This window comes from Kryptolebias marmoratus, linkage group LG7 (genome assembly GCF_001649575.2).
Source record: "Kryptolebias marmoratus isolate JLee-2015 linkage group LG7, ASM164957v2, whole genome shotgun sequence".
In the NCBI taxonomy this organism is placed as follows: Eukaryota; Metazoa; Chordata; class Actinopteri; order Cyprinodontiformes; family Rivulidae; genus Kryptolebias; species Kryptolebias marmoratus.
The window spans coordinates 10744067-10762768 of NC_051436.1; the positions used below are offsets into that span (position 1 = coordinate 10744067).

Consider the following 18702-nt stretch of genomic DNA (forward strand, 5'->3'; position numbering starts at 1 on the left):
CCTTTGAACTTGCTGATGCTTTAATTATACCCACACGTCAACATTCATTAAACTACCTGTGTGTGCTTAAACAACACATTTATTTAGTACAAAACGGCCTCGGAGCAAAGTCAATTTGTGCAGCAGAGCCTTTTTTTTTTTTACCCCCCCTCATAAAAGCTCCCGTTTACAACATCTTAAAGGAGCGTGGAGTAAAGATGATATATAAGATGAATGCAATGGACACAAAAAGATCCGCCTCAGGAACACGGAGGCGATTCAGGGCTTTTAAATCTCAACAGGATCTATTAACCGTCATCCCTGATGGTAAAAAGCATATAAACTGTAAATAAATCTTAATAAATTGACAAAAAAAAAACAAGTTCTGAATTGTTTCAACATGATCTAAATTCACAGTAAAACAAGGATTATTATTATTATTATGAAGCTAAATGACAACCATGAGGAAGGCTTTCAAACCTTTAAAAGGAGAGTTCAGATGTTTTGAGCTGGGGTTCTGTGGAGAGGTTAGGAGCAGCTAATATCTTACCTGTTGTGGATAGCCTTTCTGAAGCTCAGCTGAGCTAACGGCTAGTCTGAGAAAGTCCAAGAACAGCAGTTTCCAAATTATAGTGGTCCGTGTATCAATCTTTACACGGCCGTCAGGTTTACCGTACAGCTCAGTGGTCTGCGAGCACAAGCAGTAGCAGCTAGCTGTAGCACTCCCAAAAGGACCACTTCGTTTCTGCTTTAACAACCAGCGTACTGCAAAACGGACGGCGATGTAAAGGTTTATAGAAACAACGGTTTTATGATCCGCGATGAAATTTTTGGAGTTGTTCCAAGTCGGCCCCGTTCAGACTAGCCTTTAGCTCGTCAGATGAAACAACGGATCATGACCTTCGCCCAGAACCCCCGTCTTCAAAACATCCCAGCTACCCCGTTCAGGTTAAACGTGTACAAAAATGCGGACGGAAGGAAAAAAAAACCCTCAGATTTGAACAACTTTACCCACAAGTGCAAAAATAACCCAAATAATTTACAGCTGAAGAGATTTATCTGCAAAAAAAAAAAAAACAACATTTTGTGAGGATTCTCTTTAAAAATATAAACATTATTGCTTCAGAAAGTGACCAAGCGTAAGGGAAAGGTAGCCTTTAAACCCCTTTAACACGGGTCTAGCTTTATCTTTGCTCTAGAAATGAATTTCGACGCGCTCGGGTTGCTTTTAGCGCCACACGCGGGAACTCCTGACAAGGAGGCGCCCGACACCATGCTTTCCCTTCAGGACGCAGAAGGTTTGGCTTCGTCGCACCGTCATCTTCGAAATGACTCAAAGTATCGACAAAACTAAAGCAAGGATTGGTTTTTTGGAAACATTCAGTTGCAGAAACCTTTTTAGGAGCTAAAAAAACTAAACGACACCACTGTCAGGAAAAACAATTATTGTTAGTGCTCGGCCAAAAAAAAAACCTCAAAATGAAAACCTTGATTGCGAGCTACACATTCTTTTCGTCTACGTTTCTCTTTCTACGAGGCGACTTCACCGCAGGTTTCACAGCTCGAAAGCCTGAAAGCCAAGCCAGCGCGTTTCTGTACAGTCACAGTATTTTCCACAGGTTCTGTGCTTTTAATACGAGAGATCTTTGATAGTGTTTTATAAAAATACAAGATTCATTCGGATAATTTGTTTTGGATAGGTTTTACACAAGTCGTTGTCAGAATTATTGTCCCAAAAACAAAAAACAAATAAAAAAAATCTGTGTTCAGTTTTAAAAACTGGAAATGTTCAGCTTGATTTTGTCCATAAAGTGAGACACGATCAGTACCGGAGCGGAACCGTGGAGAGTGGAGCCCGAGCTGCCTGCAGGCCAGGCCACCGTCGTACTAATACTGAGGTAAGCATGATTATTAATGTACCAAAAATTACAGAGGCTGCAGGTAATAAAGTGTGGAGGGGGAGAAATGTAACGGCAAACACAGCGGCGATGTGGCTTTACTGCAGAGTCTGACAGCCAGCAACAAATACACACTTTCAGGAGTGATGATTAGAGAAACAAAAGGGGGAGAGAGAAAAAGAAAACCTAGTCGTGTGTCGGTGCCGTTGGCGATGCGTTGGGGGTTTGTGTGGAAACTTTAGCAGTCGGTGGAGATCTTGGCCGACAGGTCCTGGATGCGGCGAGCGCTGCAGCTCTTACACAGGATGTGGCCGTCCAGCGGGTAACAGCCTCGACCTTCGCCTTCGGATGACAGCAGGAGGCCGCATTCCTGGACGACACGGACATTCGGGTCACATTAGCTCAACGCGCTCAGGCAGAGTCGAGGGAAATAAATCCGGCTAATTACAGGCTCGTGGGTTTCACGCTTCAGGGCGTGAGGAAAATGACTTCATCTCGACCTGGTTCGAATGTTATTCAACTTCAAATGTACAAAGACGCACAACTGATTCCACAGAGTCATTACTTTTTAAATGAAAAGCCAAAATGAAAAAGCTGCGTGTGAAAAACTAAGTCCGCCCCATGACCCAACAGGCTGTAGAACCTCCATCAGTACAAACGCTTTAGTTGTTTTCTGTCTGTCTGTTTTTCTCTAGGCTGAGGAAAGAGTTTTGTCCCATTCTTCTTTACAGCATTGCTTCAGTTCTTTGAGGTTCTGCTCAGCTCTCTTCAGGTTCAGGTTCTGGACTTTAACTGGACCGTTCCAGAACCTGGATCCTCTTCTCGTTGAGTCGTTCTGTTGTAGAGCAGCTGCTGTTTGTGGATCATTGTCCTGTTTTAGGACCCAGTTTGGTCCAAACTTCAGCTGTTGGACAGATGTCCTCACGTTTGACTCTAGAGTCCTTTGGTCTCCAGAGGAGTTCAGGGTCGACTCGGTGACTGCGAGGAGCCCAAACCATCAGCCCTCCACCACCGTGCCGACAGCTGCTGTTTGGTTTTCTCCAGCCGTGCCGCTGTGCATTATGGGTAAACATGTCCACTCTGGTCCAGAGGACGTTGTTCCAGAAGTCTTCTGCTTCATTCAGATGAAACTCAGTCGGGCAGCCATGTTGTTTTCAGAGAGACGAGGTTTTCTCCTGCAGTCCTTCCAGACGAGACAAACATGTTCCGTCTTCTTCTGATTGTCCTGTCATGTCCTTTGACCTTTGACCTGCTAACTGAAGCCTGTAGAGTTTCTCTGGTCGTTGCACAGTCTGACCTCGGGGTGAATCTGCTGCGACCTCCACTCCCGGGCCGACAGGCGGCTGTTTGAAACGTGAAGAATCTTTCTCTCTGTTCGGAAATGACCTTTGACCCCTCCCAACAGCTGCTTCTCTCTGAGGTCATTGCTGATGTCTTTCCGCCCCGGCGTCGTGTTAACACACACACCTGTCCGCTCCGGAGCAGCGAAGCGATCAAACTGCTGCTGTTATGGAGGCGATCAGTTCATCGATACGTCTGATCAGCAGCTCCTGACTGAAGCTGAGCCTCTGACCCCATCTTTGCCGCTTCCTCTGGATCTCAGTTTTTTTCACACACAGCTCTTCCCTTTTGGTTTCATTCTGTCGTGTTTTTGTACACTTAATGTTAGAATAAATTGTTTTTTATTGTCCTGACACAAAACACCCTACAAATGAGAGAGGGTGGACTTTCTTTCCTCGTGACTGTAACATCTCTTATTTTTATTTCGTACATTTCAAAAGGCTTTAAATTGTATTTTTGTCGTTGTGAAGTTTTGAAAACAAAACAGCCGACTCACCTCACAAACGTAACAGTTGACGTGAAAACTGCGGTCTAGAGCTACAATCCTGACGGTCTCCTCCTGCCCCGGTTCGGGCATGATGGGCTCGCTGCATACCGAGCAGCGAGGCGCGTACTTCCTGTCAGGGACGAGCAGCAGACCTCAAAGTTAGTGGAAGTTAGTGGCAAACCTGCTGCCTGGTGTGTGTGTGTGTGTACCGGTGAAAGTCCTCTATGCAGTGTATCTGAGACGTGGCGTCCACAGTGAAGGGCACGCCGTCCAGGCAGCAGTTGCAGACCACACAGGTGAAACAGCGAGGATGGTAGGCCTTCCCCATGGCCCGCAGGATCCGGTCCAAGATGGGCTTTGAGCACTTTGAACAGCGCTCTAACGTACTCTAAAAAACAAACAAACAAACAAGCGTGATTGTATCGAGCCTGGGAAACCGTGAAGAAACTCGAGACGTTCTGTCGTGTTTCGGCCGCTTACAATGTAACAACTCTCGCAGTAACTGTTCTTCTCCAGAGCGTAGAAGGGCTGCCCCCGGAGACGCGCGTGGCACGTGATGCACGTGAAGCACTCCACGTGGAACACCTGCTCCATCGCGATGCAGCCGCTGCCGTCACCGACGACGTTATCACCGCAGCGAGCGCAGCGACCTGAGCGCAGACGTGTCAGTGTAAAATATATCTATCTATAAAAGACAAATCCACAGCTGCTTATTTTACGGCTCCATGTGAGGCTGCTGTACCAAAATAGTCCTCTGCCGGCGGGTGGTTCATGTCATATACCAGCTTCTTGGTGAGCCGATCCAGCTCCTCCTCAGGCCTCGTCGCTGCTGCCCCCTGCTGGAAGAAAGACTGAACTTGTTGGAAACAGCAGAAAATAAGATAAAACACTTATTTCCTGACACCTCCTAGTAATACGTTCTGACTGGCAGCAGATATACCTTGCTGGACTGATAAGAAGGCGTCTGCACAGACCCCGTCTGAGTTTTTTCCATCCCCCTCTTTGGAACCTGGTTACCCCGTCCTCCCGCCGCCAGACTGCCGCCCATGTACCCCGCCTCGGAGCGCATCTCCTGAACCTGGGAGCTGGGGTGCGACGGGTACCAGCCCTGCGGACCGGCCTGAGCCTGGGCCGGGGGTCGTGACACGTGCTGGCGGGGAGGGGGAGGGGTGTAGGCCTGCTCCGCCTGCCGGCCGCTCTGAGAGTAGGTGACGGGCTGCGCCGTCTTGACCTGAACGCTAAACCGGGGCCCGGTGGGGGTCGAGGCGGTGGTGTAGGAGGCCGGCACGGGCTGGGGGTAGGGCTTCGGGCTGGAAGAGGAGTAGTAGTCCTGCTGGTGGGGGTACTGGGGGCTCTGGTGCTCGCCGGGGTACGGCGAGACTGGGTGGTACTGGCTGTGGGCGTGGGAGTTGTAGCCGACGGCCGCCCGGCCCTGAGGGGGGGCTGCACTCTGGTGTTTGTAATGATCCCCTGAGATGTATTTGTTGTAAGGCACGTTGTCGTAGAGCTGCGAGGAAAACAGAAACAAAGTCCGACTTCAAAACCGATCCGTTTCCCAAACTCTCCATCCTTTTAACTGTGAATTCTTTCGGTCCAACCTGAGTGCTGGAGTCCTGCGGGTGGCTGTCCAGATCGGCCAACATACTCGTGAGGGAGTCGATGTCAGCGTCAATCTTGGAGTGGTAGCTGGCAGGCTTCTCAGGACCGCGGTGCTGACAAAACAACAGCAACACGAGATGTAATCAGGTCACAGGGTTCACTCTTTTAGGGTTTTTTCTTACTTCTAAAGCAGCCTGAAAACATTTAGTCAGAGTTTAAGCCTAAATGCTTTAACTAAATATACCAGCGATGCTTGAAAATGTCTCCGATTTGAACTTTAATAAACAGAAATTCAAAGTAAAAGCAGTTTTTCCAACTTGATCAATACCTAAACATGAGGCACCGGTTAAGTGTAATAATATCATGAATACAGCAATAAAGATGTACTAGTTTATAGCATTTCAACCTGAAACATTTAGATAAAAATGTAGTATTTTATTATCAGAAAACGTAATAAAAATTTAACACTGCATCATTTAACCTCACACTGAAACGTTTGACCACTCACAAAAAAAGTTAAAGTGACCTAAACTAAATATCTGCAGTTTCCTGTTATTGACAATTATATATAAACCGATTAAATAATCAGTAATTGTTTGAGACACGTTTTTTTGTCTACTGATAAAAATCATTGGGAATAAACATAAAACTTAAAGAAATGTGTTGGTTTTCTTTTAAATAATAAACTTTCTCTCTTAACTGAATTCCACGTTCATTTTTGAGATTTTAAATTTGAACCAGATGAACGTCATTGATATTATGCGTTCAGTAGAAATGCTGTTAAAATAGCGATAAACGTGCTTCAGGCAGGAAGTCTGAAGCTCCGTTTTCATGGATTGAATTTGAAATAAGCATTTGAAACGTGTCCACCCACCACCAGCTCGTAGCCGTCCACGTGAGGACTCCAGCTGCGATCCTCGTTGGGGCCGTGGGGAGGAGAGTAATAATGATCGCCTGATGGATGATGAACGGGCCCGCCTGCTTGACAAACACACACTGTAAACATTTGTCCGAAGACTCGCCGCGGAACGAGTTTTTTAAAAAAAAACACGACACTGGAGGCAGGGGTGGAAATTAACACCCGCCACCGGCCAAATGCGGGTAAATATTTGAAGTGGCGGGTGAATTTGATCAACACACACGCCACTGTGGCGGGTTGGCAATTTGAACAGAAAAGGTGTTATTTGTCCTCTTGACATATAGGAGGCAGCAATGTGCTCGAGTTGCTGCTGTTACGTCGAGCCGCGTTCTCCCATCAGATACGGTTCCCCTGCGTCTCCGCGCGTTCATGTTCAACGCTCGTAACCGCCGCGCTGTGCTCGCGCTGCAAGGGAACTACGGAGACCGTGAAAGGTCAAACAACTTGTTTTGGCGAAGTTAACCCACTGTTCTGCTAGCGTGATAGATAGACAGACAGACTCTGTTATGCACAATATAGACAACGTGTGGACAAAAACAATTAATAATTAAAATAAATAATGACTTATCTATTAACAGAATTGTTTGGGCAAATATTTCTCATTAAAAAAACAAAAAAACATCATTCTTTTAGGAATTAAATGTGCTAATAATAACATAATACAGAGGAATAAACACAGTTAAGGAGTAGTTGGTAAATTATTTTTGTCCCATGTTTTGGAGGGGGAACAGATTATTTCAGACGGCTGAAATATTTGGTTCCCCCTGGTAACTTTTGCAATTTGCAGTTGCACCACAACTGCTTCCACCCACCTCCATCATCATCATCATATGAAATAACTTTTTGTCACAACATAAAATAGTGGCTGGTAAAATATTTGAGTGGCTGGTAAATTTTTTTAATCTCCACCCCTGACTGGAGGGCAAACTGTTCAAACGACAGCGTTATGTCGACACATGACGGGAAACTGACTCTCAGGGGAGTCTTTAGAAACTTTCTCAGCCTGGCACAAAGAGTTTGCTCCGATTTCTTTAGCTGAACTTATATATAAAAAGAAACGTCAAAGATTACAGTTTGACAGAAAGAAAATGGGATTTCCTGACATTTCCTACAGAGCTACGATATGAACTACAGGATGATGCAGCTCTCGAGTCTTGTGTCAAATTATTTCTGGTTTCTTAAAGACCTAACGTTGAGATGATGTTCGTCAGCTGCAGGTTTTTAGACATAATGTCATGGTCGGATACAAGGACTGGACAACAAATGGGTGAAACCTTTGAAAAACTGGACTACTACTGATCAAATCCAAGTTAAAAGACTACTAGAAAGTCTGGCTGCTGGGAGTCGAAACATAAAGAGTTTTAGGAGGGGTCTGAAGCTTTAATACAACCTCAGGAAGGGACAGCTTACAAGCAGCACAGAGAACAGGAAGTTGTGACTCATGAGCTGATATTTCAAACAACTGACAGCAGAGAATATTATACATTTAGGAAACTGCGTAATACTTTCTTCTTCCAGCTGTTTGTCGCAGGTTAAAAACATCGACACAACATATCGACCGCACAGTTCCCAGTTTCACTTCCTGCTCAGATCAACCACACTTCCTTATGTGACAAACAGTTCCTCTTTTTCATAGTTACACACAAAGAAGGAGTGAAATTAGAGTTATTTAGGATGCTTAGAAGATGTTACAGCATCTAAAGTTTCCCCCTCGGCTCTGTCACCTGTGGGTCCAGCTGCCATGTATCTGTTGCTCATCCCTCCTCCTCCGTTCTGATCATACGGGCCGTACTTCGGTCTGAAATCAGGCGCGCCCTTCTTGTTGGGGGCCTGGTAGATCGCCGCCCCAGCCGAGTGGGACATCTGGGGGACGGCTTGTTCGGGGCTGTCCAGAGTTCTTGGCGGCAGCCAGGTGGGGCCGGACATGTCAGGCTTCTGGGATCAGACAAAACGTACGTGTTAACAGCAACAAGTCCACCACCGCCACTTCCTGCTCAAACACAGCTGTGGTAACCGTTGGAAACTGTGGGATGCTCCGGAGTCGGTTTCCTATGGCAACAGAAGGACACACGTGTTGAACAATGGGGGCTCAGAGTCGAGGAGGAAGAAAAAAAATAAAATAAAAAAAAAAGTGAGCAGCGATTCCGACGCTCGGGGGGGTTTCCAGCGCGCTCCCAAACATGTGCGAGTGTGTGTGTTTTCACACACGGACACGCAAACAGGTGCTTCTCCACCACAATAGTTATTGTGTGGAGTGTTTACCCACCCAGAGCAGACAGTTCCAAACGAAGCTGGGACCAAAATGGAGCAGGAAACGTTGAGCGATGATATTTATCTGCGTACATGCAAACACCTGGCTCGTAACAATATATTACAGCGGATAAATAACACGACGGCTGCCGCGTCCAAGTGCTGACTCGGACCTGAGAGATGTCAGGATTCCACCAATATATAAGAGAAACAATTAACATGAAACAAGTTAATGCATTTTATAGATCTACCGTATTTTCCGGACTATAAGGAGCACTTAAAAGTCTTCAGTTTTCCCCAAAAAACGACAGTGCACCTTATAATCCGGAGCGCCTTATATATGCAAGAAGTCGTGATGTTTTAGTACGACTTTGGTTAAACTACAAAGCTGCACCGCTCGCAGCATTAAGGCTCAGTTAGAGTCGTGCACAGCGCTCTGGAGGCGTTTATACTTGACGCTTACGTCGGTGCAGTATTCTCCGAAAAGAAGGGACTGTTTTGTTTTTCACTTAATGCGCCTTATAGTCCGGTGCACCCTATAGTGAGGAAGATACGGTACATAAGAAGGAAGCAGGAACGCGTAAATCAGGAGGCTGGAAACTGGATGGGTTTCAGCTTGACTGACAACCTAAAACAACCTTTTCTGCTAGTCAGTGAACGCACCATGACTCGGTATCCAACCGGGCTGGTGGCGACAACTAGTCTGCAAACAGCATTCAAGAGGAAATCTACAAAATGTTTCGAAACATTTGCGGAGTTGGGGGTTCAGTTTCCTCGTATGAGCCGCAGAGGCTCGCGGTCTTGTCGCTTGAGTTTTGAACATATTCAAAAAAATTTGGATAGCAAATTCTCTCTCAAAATAGGCCCAGAGTTGTGGTGCCTGCACAGCTCTCCTATGACAGGAACCATCTGAAGCTACAGCCCTGAATGCCTGAAACCACACAGAGGATAAATAATAAGAAACAAAAGTATGACTAAAAAGATACTTCATACTCCTGTTAGTAAACTGAGTAATCACAACCCAAAGCATTCATCCCCTGACACAACAACCCTGAACACTGGTGTCTGGAGTTGGAGCGCAGACGAGGTTTTCACAAAGGGCTCACCTGTGAGCTTGACCTCGAAATCAATAGGAATCATCCCCGACCAGCCAAAAGTGGTCGAGGCGGGTCAGAGCCGTGCAGAGCTCGGAAATCAGAACCGACCGACAAAACTATGACAGGTGCTTTTCTGCAACCTCAACGGCAAAATAAAGTTTTCTTTCTGATTGCGGGCATGTTTCATAACCGAGCGGCTGCTTAAACAAATGCTGCTCATAAAAAGGAGGCTGTCGGCACCATAAACTGAAGTCAAAGTGACTAAATCACAAACCTGAACACGACTTCACGTTTGGGGAAGCTCTCGTATTCGTCGAAACATCTGTCAGGACAGTTCTGAACTAAGAATAGCAGCGGATTTATTGTGCAACTGACATGAGCCCCAGACAGACTGAAGTACGGGGAGCGAGGCATGTGAAGTCAAAGAGAATCGGCCGTCTGCGCGCGGGAATTAATAACCCACTCACGCTGATTGGACGTGGGTTGTGTCATCATCCTCGGGGCTAAGAGGATTAAGATGACAGACGAGAGGCTGATGTGGCTGCGCGTTTTCACCGTGACGCTTCGCTGCTTTTACACTTCCTGTCTGCGGCAGGGGCAGCGGTCAACGTCAAACCCAGCCGGGTCGGGGATGTCCTCAGGAGGACAAGGGCGTCCAGCGCCCACCCCGATTCCACCAAGCCCACCGGCTGGATCCGGATGAGCAGGCCGGCCTGAGAAATTAATCTCTGCTGGTTTCATCTCCTCACGCCCCGAGGCCAACCGCGGGTTTCCACGCCGCCGGCATGACGCCGTTTATCTTCCAGATCAGCCGCAACTCGTGCCGAGCCCTGGAGCGGCTGGCGCTGACGGCGAGCAGGAACACACAATGAAAATACAGCAGAATAAGAGAAAACTGGAAGACAGCGGCCACTCTGAGGTTTCCACTTTGTTCCTTAATAATCAACAGATCATGTGACTGATTCTGCGTGTGTTAGCAAAATATCTCACAAACTACTGGACAGGCCTAGAAAGCGATCACTGGACGCCCGTCTACAGCTCACTGACCTCAGCAGACGCAGAAATGGTCACGCTTTAGGGAATTTTACAGATACAGAGCTGAAAACCGTGGCGTGGTAGTAGCCGAGAGTCATCCCCGACACGTACTCTGAGCGCTAACAAGCTCTTTGTTTAAACATTCAAGGCAGCAGATATGCTGCCTTGAATTGTTTTTTTCCCCCTATGTTTGAGCCACTTTAATGCTTTTATTTTGAAGGCAAATAGCTAACGGTGGTCTAAATCTATCAGCAATGTGGGCTATCTGGTACAAATAAAATAAAAACAACTTATCTGACGTGCCGTGACAAACACTTGGAGATGAATTCAGGAGTTTCCTACCTTTTCACAGAGTCAGTGAGCTCACAGTCCCCTGCCCTTGGGTCTCATCTGCACACAGGGAACAAAATAAAAGGTTTACAACAAGAAGCAAACTAAGAAAAACCACCCGGGACATTCAGCAGGGTTGTGTCATAAAACGGGACAGGGAAACAAACCGGACAGCAGTTTGTCCAAAATTACAGCCTGAATCCGTCCGTGAGACACATATGAGACAAATATGACACTTAAGGGACAAACTAACCCATAATGAAGGGAAAGCAGCCGTGATTAACTTTAATTACAGGCGTGTTTTTAGTTGTTTGCTAGCTTGTTGTGAAGTCGAGCGGCGCTCGTCGCGGCGGGGGAGCTTTTTTCGGCACAACACCGGGGCTAACTTTCGACACACGACACGACAAGGAGGAAGCGGTGAACCGACACCTACCACCCGAACCGAGCCGCGCAAACCCGACCTACTCGTCCATTTAGACGCCCGTGCGCCCGTGAAAAAGTCGTCCCGAAGACGCGCCGCTTCCCGCCGGAGCGTCGTTCACCTACTTCCGTCGCGGGTCCTGAAGGCCTCACTGGCGGCGAGGCGGCGGCGGGTCCGCGCGCTGCTTCTCCCAGCGTGTGACGTAGCTGCGCGCGCATGCCCGGGGCGCGTGCAGGAGAGGGGGGCGTTTGGAAGTTCGGAGGGGAGTGTCAGAAAAAAAGGGAAAGTTTTCTTTATCTATATAAACATTACTTCAAAAATGCATTCTGTATCACATTTATACTCTTATCTGCATTTTAGAAGGAACGTCTATCCATCCATCCATCCATCCATCCATCCATCCATCCATCCATCCATCCATCCATCATCCGTCCATCCATCCATTCATCCAAACATCCATTCATCCATCCATCCATCCATCATCCATCCATCCATCCATCCATCCATCCATCCATCCATCATCCATCCATGCATTCTTCCATCCATCCATCATCCATCATCCATCCATGCATCCATCCATCCATCCATCCATCCATCCATCCATCCATCCATCCATCCATTCATCCAAACATCCATCCATCCATCCATCCATCCATCCATCCATCATCCATCCATGCATTCTTCCATCCATCCATCCACCCATCCATTCATCCAAACATCCATCCATTCATCCATCATCCATCCAAACATCCATCCATTCATCCATCCATCCATCATCCATCCAAACATCCATCCATCATCCATCCAAACATCCATCCATCATCCATCCATCCATCCATCATCCGTCCAAACATCCATCCATTCATCCAAACATCCATCCATCCATTCATCCATCCATCCATCCATCATCCATCCAAACATCCATCCATTCATCCAAACATCCATCCATCCATCCATCCATCCATCCATCCATCTATCATCCATCCATCCATTCATCCATCCATCCATCTATCCATCCATTCATCCATCTATCTATCCATCCATCCATCCATCAGCTCCCTCTTCACCACGACGGACCGGTACAGAGTACACAATACTGCAGAAGCTGCACCGGTCCGCCTGTCGATCTCGTGCTCCATTCTTCCCTCACTCTGAGATACTTAAACTCCTCTCCTTGAGGCAGCACCTCACTCCCAACCTGAAGAGAGCAGCCCGCCCTTTAACGAATGAGGACCATGGCCTCAGATTTGGAGGAGCTGATCTTTGTCCCAGCTGCTCTAGTGAGAGCTGGGGTTTAGGACATGATGACACCAACAGAACCTCATCATCTGCAAACAGCAGAGACAGAATCCTGAGGCTACCTAACCAGACCCCCTCCACCCCCTGGCTGCACCGAAAAGTTCTGTCCATAAAAGTCTTAAACAGAATCAGTGACATCGGGCAGCCTTGGCAAAGTCCAACTCTCCGCCTGAAGAGGTCCAACTTACCTTCCAATCAGACTCTCGCACTGTTTGTACAGAGACTGGATGGCCCGTAACAGCAGACCCCCAATCCCATACACACAGAGCACCCCCTTACAGAGTACCCTGGAGAACAAGGTCAAATGTTTTCAAGTCCACAAAACACATGTAGACTTGTTGGACAAACTGGACCCCTCGAGGACCCTAGAGAGGGTACAAGCGGAGCTAATGAATGGATGGAGAAAGCCACAAGCAGCACTCCAGCCGGGCAGTTAACACCACGACCTCGATGCTAAAACAGCCCCTGAGTCTCTAGGAGGTGAAAGGGCTGGACAGGGCAAAAATGGCTTCAAAATGGCCGACATCCATGAGTAAAACAATACAAAAGAACAACAACGTGTGATTTGTTATCTGAGAAAAGATTGAATTTATTGTTAAAAAGAAGATCAGAGAATGATGTCCTCGAGTAAAAGATGTAATTTCCTGTTCAGGGTCGACGGGGCTAAAGAAATGGCAGAATGTTGAGACGTAGATGTTTTTAGGACCAGACTATGATCAAACATTTGCGCTTTGGTGCAGATCATATGTTTGATGTTAGAATTACAACAATTTTGTGTTAAGTAAGTGTTTTATGGCAAAAAGCCAATGTTGGAGGTTTAGCCACGCCCACATGCTGCGGTGAAAACTCAACTTTTTATTAACCTTGAATTGCTCATGTCTTAATAGTTTATCAACCAAGTTTAAAGTTGATACTTCAAAATCTCTAGGAGGAGTTTGTTTAAATATGATGTGTCAAACCCCAAACTGGTGCCTTTGATCCAAAATGGCCGACTGGTCTTTATGGACCTCACCAAAAAGAGACGACTATAAGCTCGGCTCTTTCAACTCCCGAGAGTTTGGGAATTGGCTGAGAGCTGTCAGTCCCATCACTAGTGGATTGGAACCGGAATGGGTGGACTGGAGACCCAGAGTGGGGGGGAGTATTTGGAGAAAATCCCCACATACACCAGGGGAACATGCAAACTACAAACAGAACAGCTGTTATTTAAACTGTAATCTTTTATTTATTTGTTTATTTTTCGCTAACTGCAATGCTAATGTACCACACTGCTTTTGTTTGTTGTTTTTAAATGATTCACGATCTCATTCCGAACAGCAGAAACGTTAGAATGGGTGGATTTAAGACCCGGAGTTCTCGGAGAAAAACTCCACATGCACCAGGAGAACATTTAACCATCATACAGAAAGGCAGATATTAGAACTGTAATTCTTCTGTTTTTGTTGTTTGTTTGTTTTTGTTTTTTAGTTAATGCTGTCTGTTAGCAAAATATCTCAGTAACTATTTAGCGGATTTTATTGAAACTTTTAGGGAATAATCACTGCATGTGCATTCACAGCTCATTAAATTTTGGAGTCAGTCTAAGATAAGATGGCCGCCACAGTCAACTGACCTTCAAAGACACAAAAATGGCTACAACGCACTTAGTTTTACAGATGTTGTGCCAAAGTTTGGTGTGGTAGTAGCTGAGAGTCACTCACAACACGTACTTCAAAGGCGTGAGATCTTTGCCTGAAACTTCAGCATCCACTATCAGACTCGACCCTGTTTGTCTGTTAGCAAAATATCTCATGAGCCACTGGGCGGATCTCAATGAAACATTCGGGAGACAACCACTGCGTGTGCGTTCACAGCTCATTGACGTTTGGAGCCAATCCAATTCAAGATGGCCGCCATAGTCGACGATGGCTCCAACGCAGTCAGATTTACAGACGTTTAGCTCAGATTTGGATGCTTCTCTGTTTGAATCTCTGGGCGATATGTAGTTCTTCCAGTAGTTTTGGTGTAATCCATCTGTGTGTGTGTGTGCCCCGGGGCAGGTAACATTTCCCAAGTCATGAGAGCCGTGTGGTTTGCTCAGACCCATTTTGTTGTGTTTAGCAGGCCGGCTCCACCCGTCTGCAGCTCATTAGGCGAACCGAGACATTGAAAGCGGATGCAAATCTCGTTCGGCCGCCTCGCTGCACAGGAAGCAGGACCCGAACGCGAGCGGCGTCCTGAAATCAAACCGCTGGGCTGACTGCCGCGGTCATCGCCGTCGAAAGGGCTGGGGAGGACTCTCAGCTACTACCACGCTGGATTTCAGCCAAATGTCCGTGAAGCATTAACGCAAACACAACTGCACGATTAAATATGACAAAAAATGGATCTGATTTTAAAACCCATCATTGATTCCCAGCAAGAAGGTCACAAAATGGCTTCCTGACCTGGGGTCTGTCTGGGTGGAGTTTACATGTTCTCCCTGAGCTCACGTGGGTTTACTCTGGGTTCTCCGGTTTCCTCCCACAGACCAAAAACATCCACGTTAGGTTCATTGGTAACTCTTAAATTGTCCCTAGTGTGAATGGTTGTTTGCCTCGTTTGTCTCTATGTGTCCCTGCGATGGACTGGAGACCTGTCCAAGTGTCCCCCACCTCTATCACAGTGACTGCTGACAGACACCAGCTCCCCGCGACTCTGAATGGAGAAGCGGGTAAAACAACATGGATGCGTGGAAAAAACAATTGATCACAATCCATTAAATCAGTTAAAAAGAATAACTCTCAGTAAGAATCTAGAATAAGAAAAGAACAGAAAAGAATTTGTTGCTCAGGTGCAGTTTGAAGTGGTTTTTGTTTTTTTATAATTTTTTATTATTTATTAGTTTCCGTTTGTGTCCAAACCAAAACTTATTGGAAAATTCAGACGGCGCTAAATATGCTCCGTTACCTCGTGGGCCGAATAGAACCGTAACAAAGGGCCGTGTCTTTGTTTGTTTATTTGTTTAACACTATACAGAGACCGTGCGCTTTAATGAGCACTTCTGTTAATATGGCAGCTTAGCCAAATAGGCTCCTTTTCAGCCGGGGCAGATGACACGAGCACCGTGCTAACAGTAATTAGGATACAATTAACAAAAGAGAAATGATAAAGATGACAGCCCTGGTCTGCCTGTCAGTAGATGTTTTCAGTTTTACAGGGTAAGAGTTTGGCACGTGTTATAAACAGTTAATATCTTACCTGTTGTAGATGGGTCTCAGTTTGGAGCAGCAGAATTTATTTCTGAGGTTGAGGTCATTCAAAGAGCTATCTGCAACAGGTTAGATATTAATGGTTTATAACGTTTTCTCAGAATCCTACTCCGATAAGCTTGAACTATCCCTTTAAAATGTTTTCTAATTTAACCCCACATTGTTTTTTTTTTTGGTCACAAAAATCGGCTGAAGGCTGAGCTCTGAAGCCGTGCGTACTCTCGTTGGAAATTATTCAGCAATATTTTGAAATGGAAGCGGAGAAAGACAACAGAAAAGCAGTCGGCAGCAATTTTCCCAATCAGCGTAATCACTGTAATTGTCGATTATCAAGCAGAAATAACAGGTTTGCTCCTTCAGCTTTTCAGACCAGAGGGTTTGTTTTTTTTCCTCCCTGCTTTGTCCTGCTTTATTTGATTAAACAAAAATAAATAAATAAATAAAGAAGTCAAACCTTCCCAAAAAGAAAAAAAAACAAACCTAAATTTCTTTGTATTTATTTGTGTCAGTCTGTTTAAGGAAAGTGACGCTTCGTCGTCTTTGGCTCTTACCCCGACCTGTATTCTGCAAATAAAAACCAAAGCTGCTTTTATGCTGTTTTTTTATTTTTCATAGTGTGCCGGCATGTATCCAGAAACACCCAATATGTGTCCAAACCTGAAGACATTAAGTGTGTTTCTAAAGTGACGGCATCACTTATACCACGTAGCGTTAGCATAAACACGACCCTTGTTGTTGGTGCACTGATTTGTTGGGTAAACAAAAAAAAAAAAAAACCTTTGTCGCTGTTCATCACGATCACAGGTGCGCTGCCGTTGTTGTGTAAGATGTTTTTTTATGAACTTCAGCTGTTTTGAGGAAAACGTACTCAATGTCGGAGGCTCTTATTGTGAAGGAACGTGCCTTCCAGCTCAGCTCCCTCTTCACCACGACGGACCGGTACAGAGTACACAATACTGCAGAAGCTGCACCGATCCGCCTGTCGATCTCTTGCTCCATTCTTCCCTCACTCGTGAAGTAAACCCTGAGATACTGAAACTCCTCTCCTTGATGCAGCACCTCACTCCCAACCTGAAGAGAGCAGCCCGCCCTTTAACGACCGAGGACCACGGCCTCAGATTTGGAGGAGCTGATTTTCGTCCCAGCTGCTCCAGTGAGAGCTGGAGATCAGAGCACTGTTTGTACAGAGACTGGATGGCCCGTTACTAGCGGACCCCCAATCCCAAAAAATGGCTTCAAAAAATGGCTTCAAAATGGCCGACATCCATGAGTAAAACAATACAAAAGAACAACAACCTGTGATTTGTTATCTGAGAAAAGATTGAATTTATTGAGAAAAAAGAAGATCAGAGAATGATGTCCTCGAGTAAAAGATGTCACTTCCTGTTCAGGGTCGGCGGGGCTAAAGAAATGACATAATACTGACGCGAAGTAGTGTTCAGTCCTGGACTTTGATCAAACGTTGTGGCTTTGGTGGAGATCATATGTTCAATGTTAGAATTACGACAGTTTTGTGCTGGGGGGCGCCGGAGTGCCCGGAGTGCCCGGAGAAAACCCTCCCACATATACGAGGAGGACATACAAACTGCATACAGAACAGCTGACAGTCACTGAGAGGCGGGGGACACCCTGGACAGGTTCCTACAGTTTGTGATACAGTTGAATATTCTGGAGAAAAATTTGCCAATTCTTTTCAAATATTTCTTCCTAGACTTCACCTCAACTAAATGGGCAGAATTTTCTGTTTGGCAGGAAGTTTCTTTGAGCGTTTTGCGTGAAGTGGTGGGTTTCCTGTTGGGGGGCGGGTCTGGCCTGGTTTTGACGAGTTTCTTTAACAGGATGTCTTCATTTCGTTTGTCTGGATGATTGATGGGGATACATTTTGATCTCTGTTCAGGTGTAGCATTGGGACTCAGACCTACAAACTGTTTTCTAATGATTCCTTCTTTACGATGAGAACTGTTTTTGTCATGATTTGAACTGAAAGCTGGCACACATGTGTCAGGAAGGGGCTTGGTGTTACGAATTTCTGCTGGGTTTTCCTGCTGAACATCTCTTTCAGATGGTTGTTTTTTAGATGTTTGTACATTTACCAGAACCATAATGGGACATGGATGTTTGGATGTTTTGATTTCACAGTCTGGAGATGAACTGGGTTGGGTCTTGAGTTGGCATGAGTCTTTAATCTCTGCGTTACAGTCAACACTTACTTTCTCTGGGTTTTCTTGTTGAACGCCTTTCTCAGATGGTTGTTTTTTAGATGTTTCTGGATTTATATCAACAGTCAGAACCATATCGTGATCAGAATGTGTGGATGTTTTGCTTTCACAGTCTGAAGAAACACTAAGTGGGATTTGGAGTTGGCTTTTTTCTAAAATTTGATGTGCATTGGTCACATACGAGCTGTTATTGTCATTGTCAAGATGGGCCATTGTGATAAAATCATGGTTGAGAGCTTCATCCGGGAGAATTCTCTCTGCTGGATTTATCGTTAGTATACGCTTCATAAGGTCTATAAATGATTTCACGTCTTTGATTTGGTTGGGATCATCACTTTTTGGTGCTATTTTCAGAAAATCGTCCATAGACTGTAAAGGACTGGAAAAGTATTCTTTCTCTTTAATAATGATTCCTGTGTCTTTCACATATTCTTCGTTTGTTTTAAGTCTCCAAACAGGATTTGGGCTGGACTGTTCCAAGATAAAAAAGCGGTCAACATGCCTGCCAGTATTTAGTAAATGATTATCAGGCAGACCGTGCAGTTTTGTAATAAATTCCATTGTTTCCAACTCAGTATCGGAAGGATACATGTGCTGG

The 18702-nt window shown here is 45.7% G+C and overlaps 1 protein-coding gene across 4 annotated transcripts; it reads right to left on the reverse strand.

The window, feature by feature from the left end:
- Window positions 1-2: 2 nt before the first annotated feature.
- Window positions 3-11588, reverse strand: trip6 (thyroid hormone receptor interactor 6). Of its 4 annotated transcripts, none has more exons than XM_017438974.3 (11): window positions 11482-11577; window positions 10948-10995; window positions 7948-8158; window positions 6179-6282; window positions 5304-5417; window positions 4646-5212; window positions 4448-4544; window positions 4186-4355; window positions 3915-4093; window positions 3715-3835; window positions 3-2247 (listed from the first exon to the last, which is right to left on the reverse strand). In XM_017438974.3, exons 3-11 carry the CDS (start codon window positions 8147-8149, stop codon window positions 2116-2118), a joined length of 1686 nt encoding a protein of 561 aa, XP_017294463.1. In that variant the 5' UTR covers window positions 8150-8158; window positions 10948-10995; window positions 11482-11577; the 3' UTR covers window positions 3-2115. The 4 variants fall into 4 exon arrangements, with proteins under 4 accessions (XP_017294463.1, XP_017294464.1, XP_037832451.1 ...); XM_017438975.3 differs by having other exon boundaries at window positions 11369-11510; XM_037976523.1 differs by lacking the exon at window positions 10948-10995 and having other exon boundaries at window positions 4448-4541; window positions 11482-11588.
- Between the last annotated feature and the right edge of the window lie 7114 nt (window positions 11589-18702).